The sequence below is a fragment of the Nelumbo lutea genome, chromosome 1, assembly GCF_056320005.1.
Source record: "Nelumbo lutea isolate HS-2025 chromosome 1, American lotus-T2T, whole genome shotgun sequence".
Taxonomy (NCBI): Eukaryota; Viridiplantae; Streptophyta; class Magnoliopsida; order Proteales; family Nelumbonaceae; genus Nelumbo; species Nelumbo lutea.
The window spans coordinates 189,621,232-189,639,035 of record NC_142684.1 but is presented as its reverse complement, the minus strand read 5'-3'; the positions used below and the strand labels follow the sequence as shown (position 1 = coordinate 189,639,035).

Below are 17,804 nucleotides of genomic sequence, written 5' to 3'. Positions count from 1 at the left end.
CTGAGGTATATAATTTCTAGAAATTTTTGTTATCATTTTTTGCATCTTTTTCCTGTGATTATTGTTTTTAGTTGAAATATATAAAATTTTGAGTTTCTAATATTTTATTTATTATTCTAAAATATTTTAATTTTTTTGTCTGAAAAATATATTTTCTGAATTTTTTTATCATTCATATTTTATAGTAATTTCTATAAATTTGTGCATTTTTTACAATGTTTGGCATTTTCCTACAATTCTTTTGTATTTTTTGTGTTTCCTACAATTTTTATACTTTGATGCAATTTTTGGCATTTTCTTTAATTATCTATAACTTTTACAATTTCTCTTTGTGCTATGGGCTGATTTTTATTCTGAAAAAAAATGTGGCTCATGAGTCATGGCAACAATTTTGTAACCAAACAACTTAATATTATTCATTCTTCCTCATTTTTTACCCAAAATAAACAAGAATTAAAAGAATAAGGTCCAAAACAGTGAACCAAAGATTTCGAAACAGAATCTAGATTCTGAACCCAAGCATTTGAAACTAGGACAGCACCACAAGCGGCAGCAGGGCTGTAACATGGGCAGATTGGGTTGTACTTAGGGAAAACTAATACCCAGTTCTTAGTCCAATCAAAAGTGTAGATTGCTTAGTTGGATACTTGGATGGACGGTGATCATATTTATTTTCTTGATACTTGTTTAGCTACTTAATAATACAAATACAAATATATATGATATAAATACATACAAAATAAAAAAAAATACAAAGTTTTACACTCTACATATTTGTATTTATACTCCTTTCAAACTGAGCCTATGGAATTGTTGTAAACGCTGCCTTTGTACAGCGAAAGTTGTTGGACTACCGAGTACCAAGGCTTAAATGAAGCCTATATGGGAATATGGAAAAGCCCAGTCTGAAGCCCAAAAAATTCAACCCAGGTAAAACTTGGACAAGGGCCATTCTTGGGCAAAGCCCAGTCCAAAGTTTTGTATTGTTGATGTTGGGGCGTCCAAATTGGGTCCCTGTTGCTTTGTTTTAAAGTTTTAAACTGCAGACAGTAGGCATACTGAAATAGCTTAATATTATGGAAAAAGTTATGGAGTATGGCAATATGATCCTCCATTAAATGGAATTGAGTCCTCCATAACAAGCCATGCGTGCACTGTGGCGAGAGTCACCATTTAATGAATTATGACTTGAACATAATCTGGACCAATCATCAGCTTGGAACATGATCGACCATGTCCTTTTACAAGAGACAAGTCACACAGTAAGCTCCCATTTAAATTCCAACATATCACGCGATCGAAGTTATTCTGATGACGCCCATCATGTTGGGCCCCCATCATCTAAAGCGTTCCACGCAGCTGTAATGAGTGTCCTGTTGTGGGCCTTGTGGCCCAGCAACCAAGAGATAATAGTGTAATACCTTCCACTATTTGGTTTGGTCCCTGCTACCTTTCTCCCTTTTTGAGAGCTTAAGTGCCGTTGCTCTCCTTAAGCGGGCCCAAACACGCATTGTCTTAGAACTACAACCGTTGGATTGAAAAGATGCACTGAGCTTCAACGGAGATGCTCTAATACAAGTCCCGAGATGATACCCAATGTATTCTACTAATCGATAGGAGATCATCAATATGCAGAGATTTGTTTTTTGTCTGCTAGGGTTTAGTCGTTGACTACATGGATAGAACTATGTAGTTAATGTAATTCACGTGAATCTTCAATCTTTTTCGTTTTTCCTTTTTTTTTAACCAAATTTTAGGTCCGTAAGAAAGTAAATAATAATATTAAAGATTAAATATAAATGTAAGTAGAGAGTAGTAAGAGTGAGAGAGGCTTCTGTTAGAACCTATAATTCCTTTTATATTATGCTCCCAGACCCGGAGGCCAGAGTCCCAGTTTCAGTTTGGCGGAGATTCTCCCTCCCTGCTGTAAGTTTCTTTTAAGACCCTTCCGCTCTCTCATATTTATGGATAAAGCAGTTTCTCGATGCTGTTTTATTTTCCCTTTTCTTCCAAGTTATGTTCGAGCTCTTTTTTTTCTCCGATTCAAATGAATATGGTGAGTTTGTTCAGGTGAAAACTTTCGATCAGTTCGGTAGAATTTGGAAAGGAAGAGTGGAAAATAAGAAGTCCATCTAGAAGCTTATCGCCATAGCAAAGGAAAGCCTTTTCGGACTGAAATTCTGAGAAGTTGTACCAAGCGCTCCTCTATTTGTTTGCAGAAATCGTCTTCAAAAGTTCTCGAAACAAAAAGTTACAAGAAGGAAAAGAAACCATCGCAGAACATCAGCTGGAAGAATTGTAATTACAAACTTCATGGCTTCATGGATCGGCCTCCAAAGAAAATGCTCTGAGCTGTTACAATCAAAGAAGATGCATTAAACTTAACAAGAAAAGTGCAGTTAACTGAAATGTTCTTATTGTGGTAGTTCTGCAGGAGAATCAGAGATCCAGGAAGAGATTAAGCAAGGTATGGGAGAAAACATGCAAAGTCTGCTGAACAATTTCTGGCACGGATCTGAATTTTATAAACATTTCTCTTCAGCAAAGTTGTGTCGGCCATTAAAGAAGCGACCTGCTAAAACCTCTCTGCTATTCTGCTTCATCCTACTTATCGGCGCTTTTATTTCAGCTCACTGGATTGCCGCTGTAAGTAGTGCCAAGTACTCTTAAAACCCTATTCAAATTACTAATACCCCTAACTAATAAGCTTCCCGAGTCTCCGACAAGTATCATTCGGCTCGGCTGATCCCGCTAATAGGTACGTATTACTGTATTAGACTAGTAACCACTGAACAGTGACCAGCGTATCTGGACTCACGAAGGAGCCGGTTCCTCCCAACATGCGCAGTGAGTCTCGGTTTAGGTCTCACTCCTCTCTCTCCCCTCTTCAATTGAAAATTGAAATGACTACTAGGCTTTAACCTAATGAGCCACATCTCTTTGGTCCGTTTCTTGTTTTTCAATTAGGTCGTTTTCTAGAGTTAGACAAAAAAATAGAAGATTGTCTCTGGACATACCACGTGTCCTACGCATGGAAGACTAGGTCCCACCATCTTTTATTTATACTTTGATCTCGACTGACACGATACTATATAGGGGGCCGGGCTTCCCGGCTTTTCCGCTTTTTCCTTACTGGAAAAGAATTTAGATTTGATTTTTAATTAAAAAAAAGGGTGATGATGATACACCCTATTGTTTATTATATTACATCTAAAATTCCAGGCCGTTGGATTTCCGAATCTCACCTCACTTTATGCATCTACGGCCAGGATACACTTTTGATTGATTGAATTACTTTTGCAGTCAATCTCAGGCGATTCGACTTCAACGCAGGGAGGGATAATAAGCTCTCAAGCAATTCACAAAACTTCCCTCCAGATTCAAAAGAACCTCAAGAAACCGCGTAGGAAACTTGAGCTCCCACTCAGTTGCACGGCCCGAAACCTGACACAAACCTGCCCTGTGATTTATTCGGAAGCTTTTGAAGCAGACGATGATAATTCTCCCAGTAGAGAATGCCCGGAATATTTTCGCTGGATTTACGAAGACTTAAGGCCATGGAAGGACAGAGGAATTTCGAAGGAGATGGTGGAGAGGGCGAAAAAGACGGCGAATTTTAGGCTGGTGATCGTGAGGGGAAGAGCTTACATTGAGAAATATAAGAGGGCGTTTCAGACTAGAGACGTGTTCACGTTATGGGGGATCTTACAGCTTCTTAGGAGGTATCCGGGGAAGCTGCCGGACTTGGAGTTGATGTTCGATTGCGTTGACTGGCCGGTCATCAAATCACAACATTATCGAGGACCAAATGCGACGGCCCCACCACCGTTGTTTCGTTACTGTGGAGATCATAGAACGTTGGATATCGTTTTTCCTGACTGGTCGTTCTGGGGTTGGTAAATGAAACAGCTTTTTCTTATTTATCTCTCCTTTTTTTTAATTTTCCCTTATTTCTTTTGCATTTTTTATAAAATATAGAATAAAAGTACAAAACACGTTTCAATCATTTACCAACATCATGAGACTGAGAGCCATCATAAAGGTGGAACCCGCCATGTACGTGGATGATAAAGATCGATCATCCATGTGGACTGCAACCACATAGGTCCATTAACTTAAAAGTTAGAAATAGGAAGATGTGACGTGTAGATAAACAAAAAGTCGAAGTCTGGCTCCACGAAAGTAATTGGAAGATAGTGGTGCAGGCCAGAAATCAATATAAAACCATGGGAGTCACTATTGAAGGAATTGAGAGAGGGAAATGAGAGGACCAAATGGATGCAAAGGGAACCATATGCTTACTGGAAGGGGAATCCGGCGGTGGCTGCGACAAGGCAAGACCTCCTCAAGTGCAACGTCTCCCACCAACATGATTGGAATGCACGCCTCTATGCCCAGGTTCATTCTTTCTACATCTTCACCATCATTATATTCTTTCCATTAATTATATTACTCTATTTGTTGAGTACAAACCATTAGACTAAAATCATCTCATTACTCTGGTGATATGGGCTCGGGCCCAGACCATTTTTTTGTATTACTGGGTTGACCGGGTATTGGGCTACATTAGACCATATTTGAACGTTTCTAATTTGCTATATCTAGACACAGTACTAAAAGACACCATTTGCAGGACTGGATCCAAGAACTTCATCAAGGTTACAAGCAATCCGATTTAGCAAAACAGTGCAGTCATAGGTAATATAATGTCAATATGCTACACATCATTTATTTTCTGGTATTGTAAATTATATAATGTCGAAGCTTTCACTATTTCTTAATTAATTCCTCTTCAAATTCATCATTATGTAGATATAAGATTTACATAGAAGGATCAGCTTGGTCGGTTAGTGAGAAATACATCCTAGCTTGCGATTCAGTGACATTGATAGTGGAACCTCAATACTACGACTTCTTCTCAAGAAGCCTAGTACCTGTACATCACTACTGGCCCATACGGGATGACGACAAGTGCAGGTCCATTAAATTTGCCGTCGACTGGGGCAACAGTCACAAGCAGAAGGTTAGTATTAATTTATTCCATCTTTCAACCCATGGGAAGATTCATTCTCGTCTCGTCTACTATTTTTCTTCCTATATAATCTCATATTTTCGTGTACGTACTATAATTTATCTGCAGGCACAGGCCATTGGAAAGGCAGCAAGCAACTTAGTACAGGAGGAGCTAAAGATGGATTATGTGTACGATTACATGTTTCATCTGTTGAGTGAATATGCAAAGCTCTTAACATACAAACCCACTGTACCTCCACAAGCTGTGGAACTCTGTTCCGAGACAATGGCTTGCCATGCCGACGGATTAACGAAGAAATTTATGATGGAGTCCATGGTGAAGTCTCCTACCTATACAAAACCTTGCGCCTTGCCAACTCCCTTTGACCTTCTGGCTCTTCGAACTTCTCTGAGGAGAAAAGCTAATTCAATCAAGCAAGTGGAGACATGGGAGAAGAAATTCTGGGAGAGCCAAAATAAGCAGCTCTAAAGGGGTCTTGCTTTTAGTGCTTTATACTTCTCACATCAACTTTTCGTAAATTACCTAGTCAATTGAAGCAATTATATATATTTATATTCAGATCATCGAAGATAACTAATATGATGAAAAATAAGAATTTGATTGTTACCACATTTTTGTCCCTTTCTCTATTATGCTTCCAAAATCAGCTAGCTTGGTCTGCTTGCTTTGTTTTGTTTTATCAGATCTAAGAAGAGAAATGAATTAAAGGGTAAAGATCGATATAAAAATTGTACAAGTAACAGGGATATGTGAAACGTTTTATTGTTGAAGTTTAGAATGGAAAATAGCGTGGATTTTCTAGGTCCATTCCCTCTATGCCATGCTTGATGTATTTGTAGGTTGTAGCGGCTACGAGCCTAACCATCAGTGTAGTTGGGGAAGAAGATGAAGAGCACGAACAGAAATTTAAAATGGAGCATATATATTAGACAAAAAAAAATTGCGTTTTCCTGTGACTGGATCAAGCCAAATTAAAGAAAAAAAAAATCAAGCAAATATAGCATGCAATGATCTACTTGCTTTAAACTTTCTGTAATGGACCGACACACTCTTTAAAAGAAAAGTAGCAGGACAAAAGGCAATAGGGGAAAGGCCTCACGCGTTGTCTCCCAAAGACCGCTTGGCTTTTTTCGTCTACATGACATAGTGCTGTTTATTTCATTTCGGATCTCCTGCCCACAGGTACCCTACCCATAAGGCATCACAACCACACTTAGCAAACATTTTTTTTAAAGGCAAAAAAAAAAGCACTTTCTTAGCCTAAGCCATAAATCATAATTTGCATTTTTTTAGCCTAAGCCACTGAAGTACGAGAATTGGCACCATGAGAGGGACCTAAAATGTACGGTAGAAGTCCAACCCAAGTCTCGTGCAAGAACTTTGTTCCCACACTCTCTTCCGATCTCTCACCGCCCTGTCAATATTTTGGATAACAACACTACTCAATCCAACTATTCAAGGTGAGCATCATTAAAATACAAATCATCCCTTGATTGATTTTCAAATTTTTGATAATATACACACATAAGCAAGAATATTAAATCTATCACGAATCGAGCCATTCAATAACTAAACCGAAGAGATTGAACAACCATATTTTAAAGGAACCATTTGAAGAAACACCACCGGATCTTAAGCCAAGAGAATTACTAGTCAAATGTTACGAGCATGACCAGTTCCGTTTTTCTTTAAATCCGTTTTTTTTTTCCTTAAAACCGTTGATTTTAGTTAATAAACTGCTGAATCGGCCAATTAATTATTTGAAGGTTTCCGTTTTTCATATTTTTTATTTTCTTTTAAAATTTTTTATTTTTATTATCAAATTGAACCTATCATTCAGATCGAAACGATCCGACCATTTGAACCAATAACCAGACACCTGATCGATTCGATTTCAAAACCCATGCTCTACATTTATATTTATTCTAAACTGAGCCTTAGAGTCATAAACACTATATATGATACAGCCAAATTATTCAGCCCAATCAACAGATGACACGTGAGGGCTTCGAGAGGCAGCCTTGTCGTTTTACAGGTCTCGGACTCAACAAACATGTAAGCCAACATGAGAACCGTCACAAAGCCCCATAAATGCTGCTTTCAATAATAGTGCACCGCCTAGTAGGAAAAGAAAAGCAGATATCTTATTCTTACGCACTCTTTTGCTCTTATTTTAGCTATATCATCCCAAATTTCCAAACACCTCAATGCATCCGCTTTTGAACTAAGGCTATGTTTGGTTTGATGGAAATAGTAAGGGAAGAAAAAGAAAGGTAAAGAAATCTTTATAAATCTTGTGGTAACTATAAATACAAAGACCCCTTTTTATTAGTCTTCCATCCAAAAAAACCGTTACAATATTTTTTAATCTCTATACTATCCTTAAAAATGGAAATTAAAAATATTACGGTATCAGAATTGAATCCATTTAAGAATCCCGACTATAACCAAATGGCGATTGGCTGCTGGTACAATTCTACTCGTACAAACAGGCAAATACCACAGCCAAACGGCGATTCTCTGTGGCTGGACCAAGCCAATTCTCGTTTGAATCCCATCGATTTGGCAGCTAATTCTAATGCTTTCTTGGCAACGAGTTCAACGGGTTTTCCTGAATTGGTGCAAATGGCATCGACCAATATGTTCAGCTAGTGGCCATCGACGGGTGGAAATCTGTCTTCATCAACATCCCCACGTGGATTAAAAGAGGAGAATGGAAAGAAAGGCCAGTTGGTAGAAAGCTTAGCGCCTTTTACCAGCAAGCAAACTCAGCCCACATGTCTGTGACTGCACTTTTACAGAAGGCAGCTCAAATGGGATCGACTAGGAGCAACCCCTCATTGCTCGGTAGCTTCGGAGTGGTGAACTCATGTTCCTCAGATACAACAAGCTTCAATCCTCACGCCCAGAACAGAAACAAGTTCCACCAGTTAATGAGGCAAGCTGTAAAGCAACCGGAGAACATAGACGAGCTGATGAATCGATATCCACGGCAACTGCCACCACCGGGGTTAGTGATAGAATGATGGGTGGGTTGAATTTAAGCACATTAACGGGGACAGTAAACAATCTCGACCGTCTAATGATCCCGCAGGGTGGAAAACAAGGCCAATCAGTTCCAGTTCCACAAAAGTTCCTCTCGACAGCAAATGAAGTGGAACACAGTCTTACGAGAGATTTCCTAGGCGTAGGAGGAGATGCCGGCAGGCCATTCTTACAGCAAGAGTTAGCGAAATTTGATTCGATGGGTTCAACCTTGAACTTGAGCCAATACAGTAGCACCCACTGAACTGTTGCTCCATTACATTATTTTGACAAAAATCCTTGTTGTATGATACAATTACAAGCAGCGTAAGAGTAAGACAAACAGAACAGAAGTTGATTGTGGCGAGAACGCCTAAACTCTAAAGGCCTTGGTTACCGAGTCGGACCGGTCCGTTGAAGCTGCAAAGAGTTCTCCACACAGCGACGGCTGTGGCTGTGGCTGTGTCTGGGAGTTGAGAATGATTGAATGTGAATCGTCAGAGACGGATGGATGGGGGGCAGTTGTCAGTGCAGCAGGGGGAGTCCTTGGAGTCATGCATGTTGTTGGTTAATCTATCAGGCCTGGCCCTAGCTTTCTTCCCATCATTTCTTGCTTTGAAACTAAACAGCGCGGAAAACCACAAGATGCGTTGACTGCCGGTCAAAGTATACTGGCCGATGGTGTCAACGTTGTTTTGAATCTTCGGAGTTCGGATCGATGCGTTTCTTACCCTTTGACATTTCTTCCAATTATCTCATCAGTTCTTCGTCATTCGTAGTTTAAATACATTTTCTTTTTCTTATTTTCGTTTCTTCTCATCTAGATTACGTCTCTTCTAAACTCAAATATAATTGAGATAGAACGAACTCAAAAAGGAGTAACGAGAGAGGACGGTGAGGGAGGGGAAAAGAAGAGAAGAAAGGGAAATAACAGGTTAAATAGGTTTTAAGAGAAAAGAGGACAAAAAAATGAAATAAAAAAGTTTAGTAGAGTATTTTGATAATTTAACGGATTTCATGATGGAGGGTCTTTGTCGCGTTTTTTGTTGCAAAACAAAATAAGGAGTTTTTTATCACAGATCCTATAACACAGGGGGGTTTTGTAATTTACCCTAAATCTTGTATAGGTTTTAATACCTTTCCTTACCTTTCCCGATAATTTGACGGTTAGAGTCTGCCTCCCAGGTCACTGACATCTTATATTTGCAAGTGGAACTCTTCTCAACTCCAGGAATTCCCAATTCACCCTTGTTGCCAAATGCGGTAACATCAGCACACATTGTTAACCCCAATGCCCCTAATAACAAAGTTGTTTTTCACAACCAAGTCATTTTAAACATCACTTCGAAATAAAGGATTTGCCTTTTGGCTCAACTTTTAAAATTCTTAGCTTTTCCTGAGAAAGGCAGGGATTTACCAACATACCATCGCCTCTTCACTCAACCATAAGGGTATATTATTCATTTTCATTTCCTTTATTAGATATAAGTATATAACAGTTAGTAGATGGACAGAGAAGGTCTCTAATGTCTTCTAATCGATATCTGTAAGGAGTTTTTTTATCTATCATATATGTTGGGTATTGAAATGCATTTGTAGAGGCCTGTAAGAAGTTAGAGCTGAATGAACCTTTGTTCTGCATTGCAGTGCAGATTAATACAATGAAACAGATCATACTTATATTTTATTATTTGTTATGTGGCGTTAGATAAATCTAAAATTTCATATATGAAAATTTTAAATATATATATATATATATATATATATATATATATATATATATATATATATTTTTGTGTTTGAAATCTGAAAAGAAGCATAAGTGGTTTTTTACTTTTTAGAGGCTTTGAATTCATAAGTGATGGAGGGTGATTTGACCCGACCACCTAAGAAGGCGACACGTGGACGTGACTCAGCATAAGTAACACCTCAGTGTGACATCCTGGTTACAACTGAGTAACAAGCTCGTTAAAGTCCTCGCAGGTCAGCTCGCTACATTGCAACTCACCACGGAACGGGCTCGCTACAGTGCGAGTTCAAGGACCCCAGTATGCTGAAAGGGAACTCTCTAAGCTAAGTCTATCCCAACTCGCTAGCTCGGACAATTAGCTCGCTCCAATACTTAGGCAAGGGGACCGCCTCAAAGGCAACCTCAGGCGGAATCACCTCGGGATACCTCCAGGAGCTCGCTACAAAGCAGCTCGCTACAAGGCAACTCACTATTGAGCGATGCGGCATTTTCAAGAAGCTTTTTACCTGACAAGACCGTACCCATCAGACTGCACCACGTCTCCTAACTGACGACATAGTCCCTGCCAGCCCAGCGAACTTCACCCACGTCTCTCGACAGGTGGCGGCGTGTCTGTCCTTTCCGCGTCGTGTCTCTCATCTGATTGGGCAGTACTCTGTAGCGGTTACCTGCGCAGCCCTGGCAAATAGCGACTACGACAGAGGGCCAGTGGCGGTTACGCCCGATTTGACAAGAACATTTGTATTTAAAGGCCCCAGTTTCCAAGGGGCGAAGGTAATTGAACTGATCTAGCGCTATCTGCACTCTTAGCTCTCTTTGCATTTCTTATAGCTCTCTCAGAGTTCTAACTTAAGCATCGGAGTATTCCCACCGAGCGAGCTCCCCGGGAATCCTTCACCTTCCTCTTCTCAGGTACCATCTGTTGCCAGCTAGGAGTCAGGCGTCTGCCAGTTAGGAGTGCCCAGATCACGCTACATCATTTGGCGCCATTTGTGGGAATGCTTCAAAAAGCCTTCCTCTAATCTCTATAACTTTCTCTAAGAACTCAACATCCATGGTTTCCTCTAGCAATGCTGGACGAGGTGCCGACCAGAACGCTTCTGGGGAGCGACCCCAGCTCCCCACTGTCTGCATTGGACAGTTCACCGTTCCCCTCTCTATGGACAGAGTTCCCAGCCTGAATGTGCCTCCAACAGTGTTACCTATGAACGCTCCACTCCCTTCCACGGTTGGAACATCCTTCACTAAATCTTATGTTGTTCCCCCAGTGATCAACCAAAACAAGCTTGAAGACCTGGTGCAGTGCATGCGAGCTATGCAAGCTCAAATGCAACGGTTCCAGTAGTTTCATCAGCAGCAAGTGCTACATCAAGTTTCTAGTACCAGTATCAACAGTAGTTCCCTTCACTGTCTCAAGCCCAGCAGCCACTTCCCCCTCGGCATCCGACCACGAAGCAAGCCAGGCCCTCCCATCAGAGCGAACATCCTCGTCGGGGAGAGGCCTCTCAAACCTAGAATCCTTCCAAGAGCCAAGCCTCGTCCTACGGCAGGAAGGAGAGACTAGTCACCCCTACCTCACAGCTTGCAGGCAGGTCGGGGGCCTCCCAGTCGGTCAGGCCCGCATCGCCTTAGCACTCTCAGTTCGAGCTCCCGCTCGCTGAAAACCAGTTTGAGATCCTAGCCGCGGATTACAGGCAAGGCCCTTCGGTTCACAGCTATCATCAACAGTCTGAGCCCCTCCTTGGGCCCATCGAGCTCGGTAATACTGAAGCAAGCAGCACAAACGCCGAGCCGGCGAAGAAGAAGCAGAGGCACCGACGAGCTCATCGAACTGCCACTCGCGACCTGTCCGAGCTCAAGGGCAAGGAGGAGGTAAGCTCAGGTGAAGTAAAAACTACTCCTCTCCTTTTAGTTCCCTCCCCCTTGTCTCCATAACTTCTTGTTGTTCCTATGCCAAAAGACTTTTAGCTTCCTCCCCTGGATAAGTATGAAGGATCCTTCAATCCAAATGACCATGTTGATGCCTTCCAGTCCCAGATGCACCTGGCAAAGGCCAGTGAATCCTGCATGTGCATGGCTTTCTCCACCACCTTGAAAGGAGTGGCCCGCACATAGTACCAGAATCTTGCGCCCGGATCAATAAAAAGCTGGGCGTAGTTCGTGCAAGTCCAAAAGGAAGGGGAGTCCATTCGAAGTTATATCAAGCGGTTCAATGACTCTTATTTGCAAATACCCGACCTGGACCCCGCAGTTCGGCTCACCACGGCCAAGTGAGACATTACCCACAAAGAATTCAAGTGGCACGTGGTTGTTAATCAGCCCAAGACTGTGACCGAGTTCCTCAAGCTCGCAGATCAGTTTATAGGGATGGAGGAGGAAATCAACCAAAAAAACGTAAGTGCGCCCGAGAAAAGAAAAAGGGAAGTTGAGTCCTTGATTTAAGGGGATGGTAAGAAGAAGAAAGATCCAGCTCGGGGGGCAAAGCCGAATCAGTCTTTCCGAGCTCCGCTAGCCGAAAGAACGGACTACATGCCCGTGAACGCGAAGTAGCCCGAGATCCTTATGGCAATCAAGGATGCTCCGTATGTGAAGTGACCACCTCGGCTGAAGGCAAATCCTAGTGTAAGAAATAAGAATTTGTATTATAGTTTCCATAAAAACCATGGTCATAGCACCGAAAATTGTAAAAACCTCTGCGACAAGATAGAGGAGCTCATCCGTCGTGGATACTTAAGAATTTTTGTACAAAATAATAATAATAACAAAGCAAGTTGGCAGGGGGAGCAGAGTAGAGATGCTCCCGAATCCAGCAGGCAGGCAGAACAACCGCAGAGGCAGCCCCCTAAAGAGAGACCAATTATGGGGAGTATCCACGTGATTGTCGGAGGTTCGGTCGTTGCAGGCTGTACCTCAGTTGTAGCTCGGGTATCGGCTCACGAGGCCACCAGGGAAGAGTAGAATCCCCCGAAGTGACTAAGGATGGACGACCCGATCTTCTTCACAGAGGACGATGCGTGCAGGGTCCACTACCCCCATGATAATTGACGGGTTGTCGAAGCCCTCAAAATTAATGTTAGTCCCACAATCGAATTTTTGTAGTAATAGTGGTACTAGGTTGAATCCCACAGGGAGCTAAGGAATAATTTTTAGCCAAATGCACAATATAATAGAGTGGGAAAATTAAATAATTAAAATTTCTAATAGAATAAGAAAGCAATAGCAATATCAAACAAGAGAAATCAGTCTTACTGAATTTTGATTCAAGGGTTCGGTTAATCAATTGGTCATCGATCATAGGTAAATATTGGCAGTCTTGCAATTCGAGCATTTAACCTTAGATTTATTAGGATAGCCATAATAAACCTTGTGCTTTCCTAAATCAGCTGACCAAACCCAGCATTCGATCAACACTTATCACTAATCGACTGGGTACGATAGCGCTCCATATTAACTAGTGATAGCATTAAACTTTATGAAAACAGTTAAACCAAAATAACAATAATTGAGATAGCTGCAATTATCGAATCTTGTTCCATTGATTCCCTTTAGGTTAAGACATGTCGATACATTGGTCAAAGGCTATCACGAACAATTGACCTAGAAAGATATTAACCAAATTGCTACTTGTACCACTATTCGTGACAATTACGGATCACCGAACCATGGATAACAGTAGGAAAATCAATATTAATTAATTTGTCAAACTAATTAACACTAACATCCATAGAGAATAAGCACAAGAATCAATGAATACTTGAATTAAAAAGCAAGAACTTGAATTAAATACTGAACCTCACGATGACACAATCCAACATCCCCCCTTGAACTAGAAAAGAAAAGCTTAACTGCTCATGATTTTCAAATCCTCCATGCTCTACTTCTCAGAAGGCTGAACTGATCTTTCTTGATTGATCGAGTTGCTTGATGCTCAATTGATGGATTTTTTGATTGATGCCTAAAGCTGGTTCGCCCGCCTCCCCCCCCCCCTATAGCTTTAGGAGGAGGGGCTCTCTCCAACTCCCTTTAGGAGATTAACTTTTAAAATTAAAAAGTCCTAATCTGATCTACTTCTATCCTATCCAATATAGTAATCTCAATCTCTCATCTTTTTAGGATTACAATTGAAATTTAAATCTGATAGGACTCTTCATTCTTGAATTCAAGTTGGGCTTCTTAAATAGCTTGGGCCGCTATAGGACTCTTCTGCGAATTTGGGCTTCAGCTAAGGACTGGGCTTTACTACAAAGTTGTTCCGCCTTCGGGTCCGATTTTGACCTTGATGCAGACCGAATCTATCAAAACCCAAAACATGATAGTTGTGGGCCTTTCCCCTATCTTTCCATTTCATCTTGAATCATCCAAATTGGAGTCAGAGATCGAGAGTTAAGCCCAGATTAATGAATGGTGCCAAAATTGTGCAAAATCATCCGATTAGCCTTGTTTTCTTCCAATTGCCTTTTTTGCTTGCCCTGAATTGAAATACAAGAGTAATGAGTCCAATTGAGTGCTAAATTGATGTAAAAGAATGAATTTTTGGGGATAAAAATAGGGTACTCTTTAGTCACATCAATGATGCGCTCGTTATAAAGCTAAAGATTAACAACTTTGAAGTCAGGCGTGTCCTCGTCGACTCTAGCAGCTCGGCAGATATCCTTTTCAAAGTAGCATTTGACGAACTCTAGCTCCAAGAAAGCAACCTGAAGCCCGCAAATACTCCCCTGGTAGGCTTCAGCGGAGAGGAAGTCAGGTCCCTGGGAAGGATTACAGTACCTGTGGAAATCGGCACCTGGCCTAGCATAGTGAGGCTCAACCACGACTTCTTAGTGGTCGCAACCCCCTCCCCGTACAATGCCATAGTAGGATGGCCGATCACCCATGCCCTACGTACAGTGGTCTCCACTTACTATTTGGCAATGAATTTCCCCACGGACTTCAGAATTTGGATAGCGCGAGGTGACCAGCTTGAGTCTCGCAAATGCTACATCGCCGCTCTCAAAGGGAAAGCCAAGGTGGCCGACGACCTCGAGCTGGAGTGACCTACGAAGCAATGCGAGGAGCGAGCTACACCCACGGAAGGGACCTTCTCCATCCCGGCATCGACGGAGGACCCAGCTCGGACACTTCAGATCGGCGCCTCCATTGAGGAGCCTTTGCGATCTCAACTAGTAAGCTTCTTACTTGAAAATTTAGATGTTTTTGCATGGTCCGCGACAGAGATGCCCGGCATAGACCCTAGCCTCATAACTCACAAGCTTAATACTAATCCTATAGTTAGGCCCGTTAGACAGAAGAAATGCAACTTAGCCCCAGAGCGATGGAGGGCAGTCGACGAGGAGGTCGGGAATCTCCTCGCAGCTGACTTTATAAGAGAAGTCCATTACCCGAGCTGGATGGCCAACCCCATCCTGGTAAAGAAGGCCAATGGTAAATAGCGCATGTGCGTCGATTATACCGACCTGAACTGAGTTTGCCCAAAGGACTGCTTCCCACTCCCCATGATCGACCGTCTAGTGGACGCGACCTCAGGGCATGAGTTGCTGAGTTTCCTAGATGCATATTCGGGCTACAATTAGGTCAGGATGGACCCAACTGACGAAGAAAAGACTGCCTTCATAACTGAACTCAACCTGTACTGTTACAAGGTCATGCCCTTTGGATTAAAAAATGCTAGGGCAACCTTTCAGAGACTTGTAAATAAATTGTTTGAGCTATTGATTGGTAGAAAAATAGAATGTTATGTAGATGACATGGTCGTCAAAACCCAATTTTCACATGATTTAATACAAGACTTGCATTCAATTTTTGAAATTCTATGTAAATTTAACATGAAATTGAACCCAAATAAGTGTGTCTTCGGTGTTACCTCGGGTAAATTCCTAGGGTACATCGTTAACAGGCGCAACATTGAGGCTAACCCGGATAAATTTATGGCCATCTTAGACATGAGACCATCCCGAAAACTGAAGGAGGTTCAGAGGCTGAATGGCCGAATAGCTGCTCTGAGCCGCTTCATGTCCAAGTCGGCAGACCGCTGCCTGCCTTTCTTCAAGGTAATTAAAAGCAAAGGTTTTGAATGGACCGAAGAGTGCCAGCTCGCGTTCGACAAGCTCAAAAAGTACATCCCTAGTATACCAGTCTTAACCTGGCCCGAGGAGGGCGATGTTTTAGAGTTGTACCTCTCAGCAAGTAACGAGGTGGTCAGCTCGGTACTGACAAAAGAGGTAGATCGGGTCCAATGACCTATCTACTATGTTAGTGAAGTGTTGCAGGGAGCAGAGACGAGATATCCAGAGATAGAAAAGTTGGCCTATGCACTAGTTATTGCAGTCAAGAAGCTTCATCCGTACTTCCAAGCTCACATTGTCATCATCCTTACCAACAAACCTCTGAGGCAAGTTCTACTCAAGCTCGACGTCTCTGGTAGGCTGACGAAGTGAGCCATTGAGCTCAGCGAGTACGACCTCCAATACAAGCCGCGAACTGCTATCAAGGCCCAAGCCTTAGCAGACTTCGTCACGGAATGCACTTTCATCTCCGAAGTCCTCAGGCCAGTCGAACACGAGCCCCCAACTCGGCCAAGCCCGAAGTTCCCAGGCCAGTTGAGCTCGAGCACTGTAAAGTAGCAACCAATGCAGCATCTCTCCTAGTTAGGCTGAGCACAAATTGGGATGAGGAGCCATGGATCCTTCACGTAGATGGTTTGTCAAACCAGTAGGGCAGCGGAGCCGGAATCGTTCTGTACAGCCCAAGCGACACAAAACTGGAGTACGCACTACGCTTCGAGTTCGCGGCATCCAACAATGAAGCAGAGTACGAGGCGTTAATAGCCGGGCTGGCTCTAGCCAAGGAAGTGAAAGCCAAGCATATCGTCATCTATAGTGATTCCCAGCATGTGGTCAATCAAGTCACAGATGAATACGAAGCTCGTGAACCAACCATGATCGCCTACTTAGCCAAAGTAAGAGAGGCTTTGCTCAATTTCCAGTCACACTTCATCAAGCAAATCCTGAGATCGGAGAACACTGAGGCCGACGCCCTGTCCCAATTAGCCAGCACCAATGATAATACCATGAGAACCGTGTACATAGAGAACCTACCTCGGCCTAGCATTCTCGAGGGGGGGGGCAGAGTAGGCTGCTCTTGTAGTGCAAGCAGAGCCGAGCTGGATCAATCCGCTTGCGAGCTTCCTGCTGCATGGGACCCTCCCTACGGACCGTAATGCCGCCAGAAGGGTAAAGCGTCGGTGACCAAATACGTCAAAATAGACGGACGGATATACCAGAGGTCGTACACACTCCCCTACCTGCGCTGCTTGCGACCTTTTGAGGCCGAGCTCATTCTCCGCGATACTCATGAGGGCTTGTGCGATGGACACTTGGGGGGCAGGACTCTCGCCCAGAAAGCGCTATGATAGGGATACTACTGGCCAACAATGAAAGCAGATGCAATCGAGCTCGTTAGAAAGTGTGACAAGTGCCAGAAGCATGCCAATATACACCACCAACCTGTCGCCGACTTGAAGTACCTCACCAACCCGTAGCCTTTCGTGTAATGGGGGATCGATATACTCGGACCATTCCTGCCAGCAACAGGACAAAGAAGGTTCTTAGAGGTGGCAGTTGATTATTTCCCTAAGTGGGTAGAAGTTGAACCCCTCGTAACGATCATAGCTCGAAACGTGCAGAACTTCTTCTGGAAAAATATAGTGTGTCACTTCGGATTACCTCGAGTACTGATCTCTGACAATGGTAAGTAGTTCAAGGACATTAAATTCTAGAACTGGTGCCAAGACATGGAAATTCAATAGAACTTTACCTCAATGGCACACCCCCAAGCAAACGGCCAAGCGGAAGTCACGAACAGAGCTATCCTCCACGAACTGAAGGCATGCCCGGACCGGGATAAAGGACTATGGGCAGACAGGTTACCTAGTGTTCTATGGGCTTATTGGACCATAGTGAAGACCGCTACAGGCGAGACCCCCTTCAACCTCAC

At 42.6% G+C, this 17,804-nt stretch overlaps 1 protein-coding gene across 1 annotated transcript; it reads left to right on the top strand.

The window, feature by feature from the left end:
- The first annotated feature begins 2,334 nt into the window (after positions 1-2,334).
- On the top strand, positions 2,335-5,644 carry LOC148879972 (uncharacterized). The gene is made up of 6 exons (XM_088961760.1): positions 2,335-2,646; positions 3,304-3,896; positions 4,206-4,398; positions 4,634-4,698; positions 4,813-5,023; positions 5,141-5,644. The coding sequence occupies exons 1-6, from the start codon at positions 2,470-2,472 to the stop codon at positions 5,501-5,503; spliced, it is 1,602 nt and encodes a 533-aa protein (XP_088817886.1). The 5' UTR covers positions 2,335-2,469; the 3' UTR covers positions 5,504-5,644.
- The last annotated feature ends 12,160 nt before the right edge of the window (positions 5,645-17,804 follow it).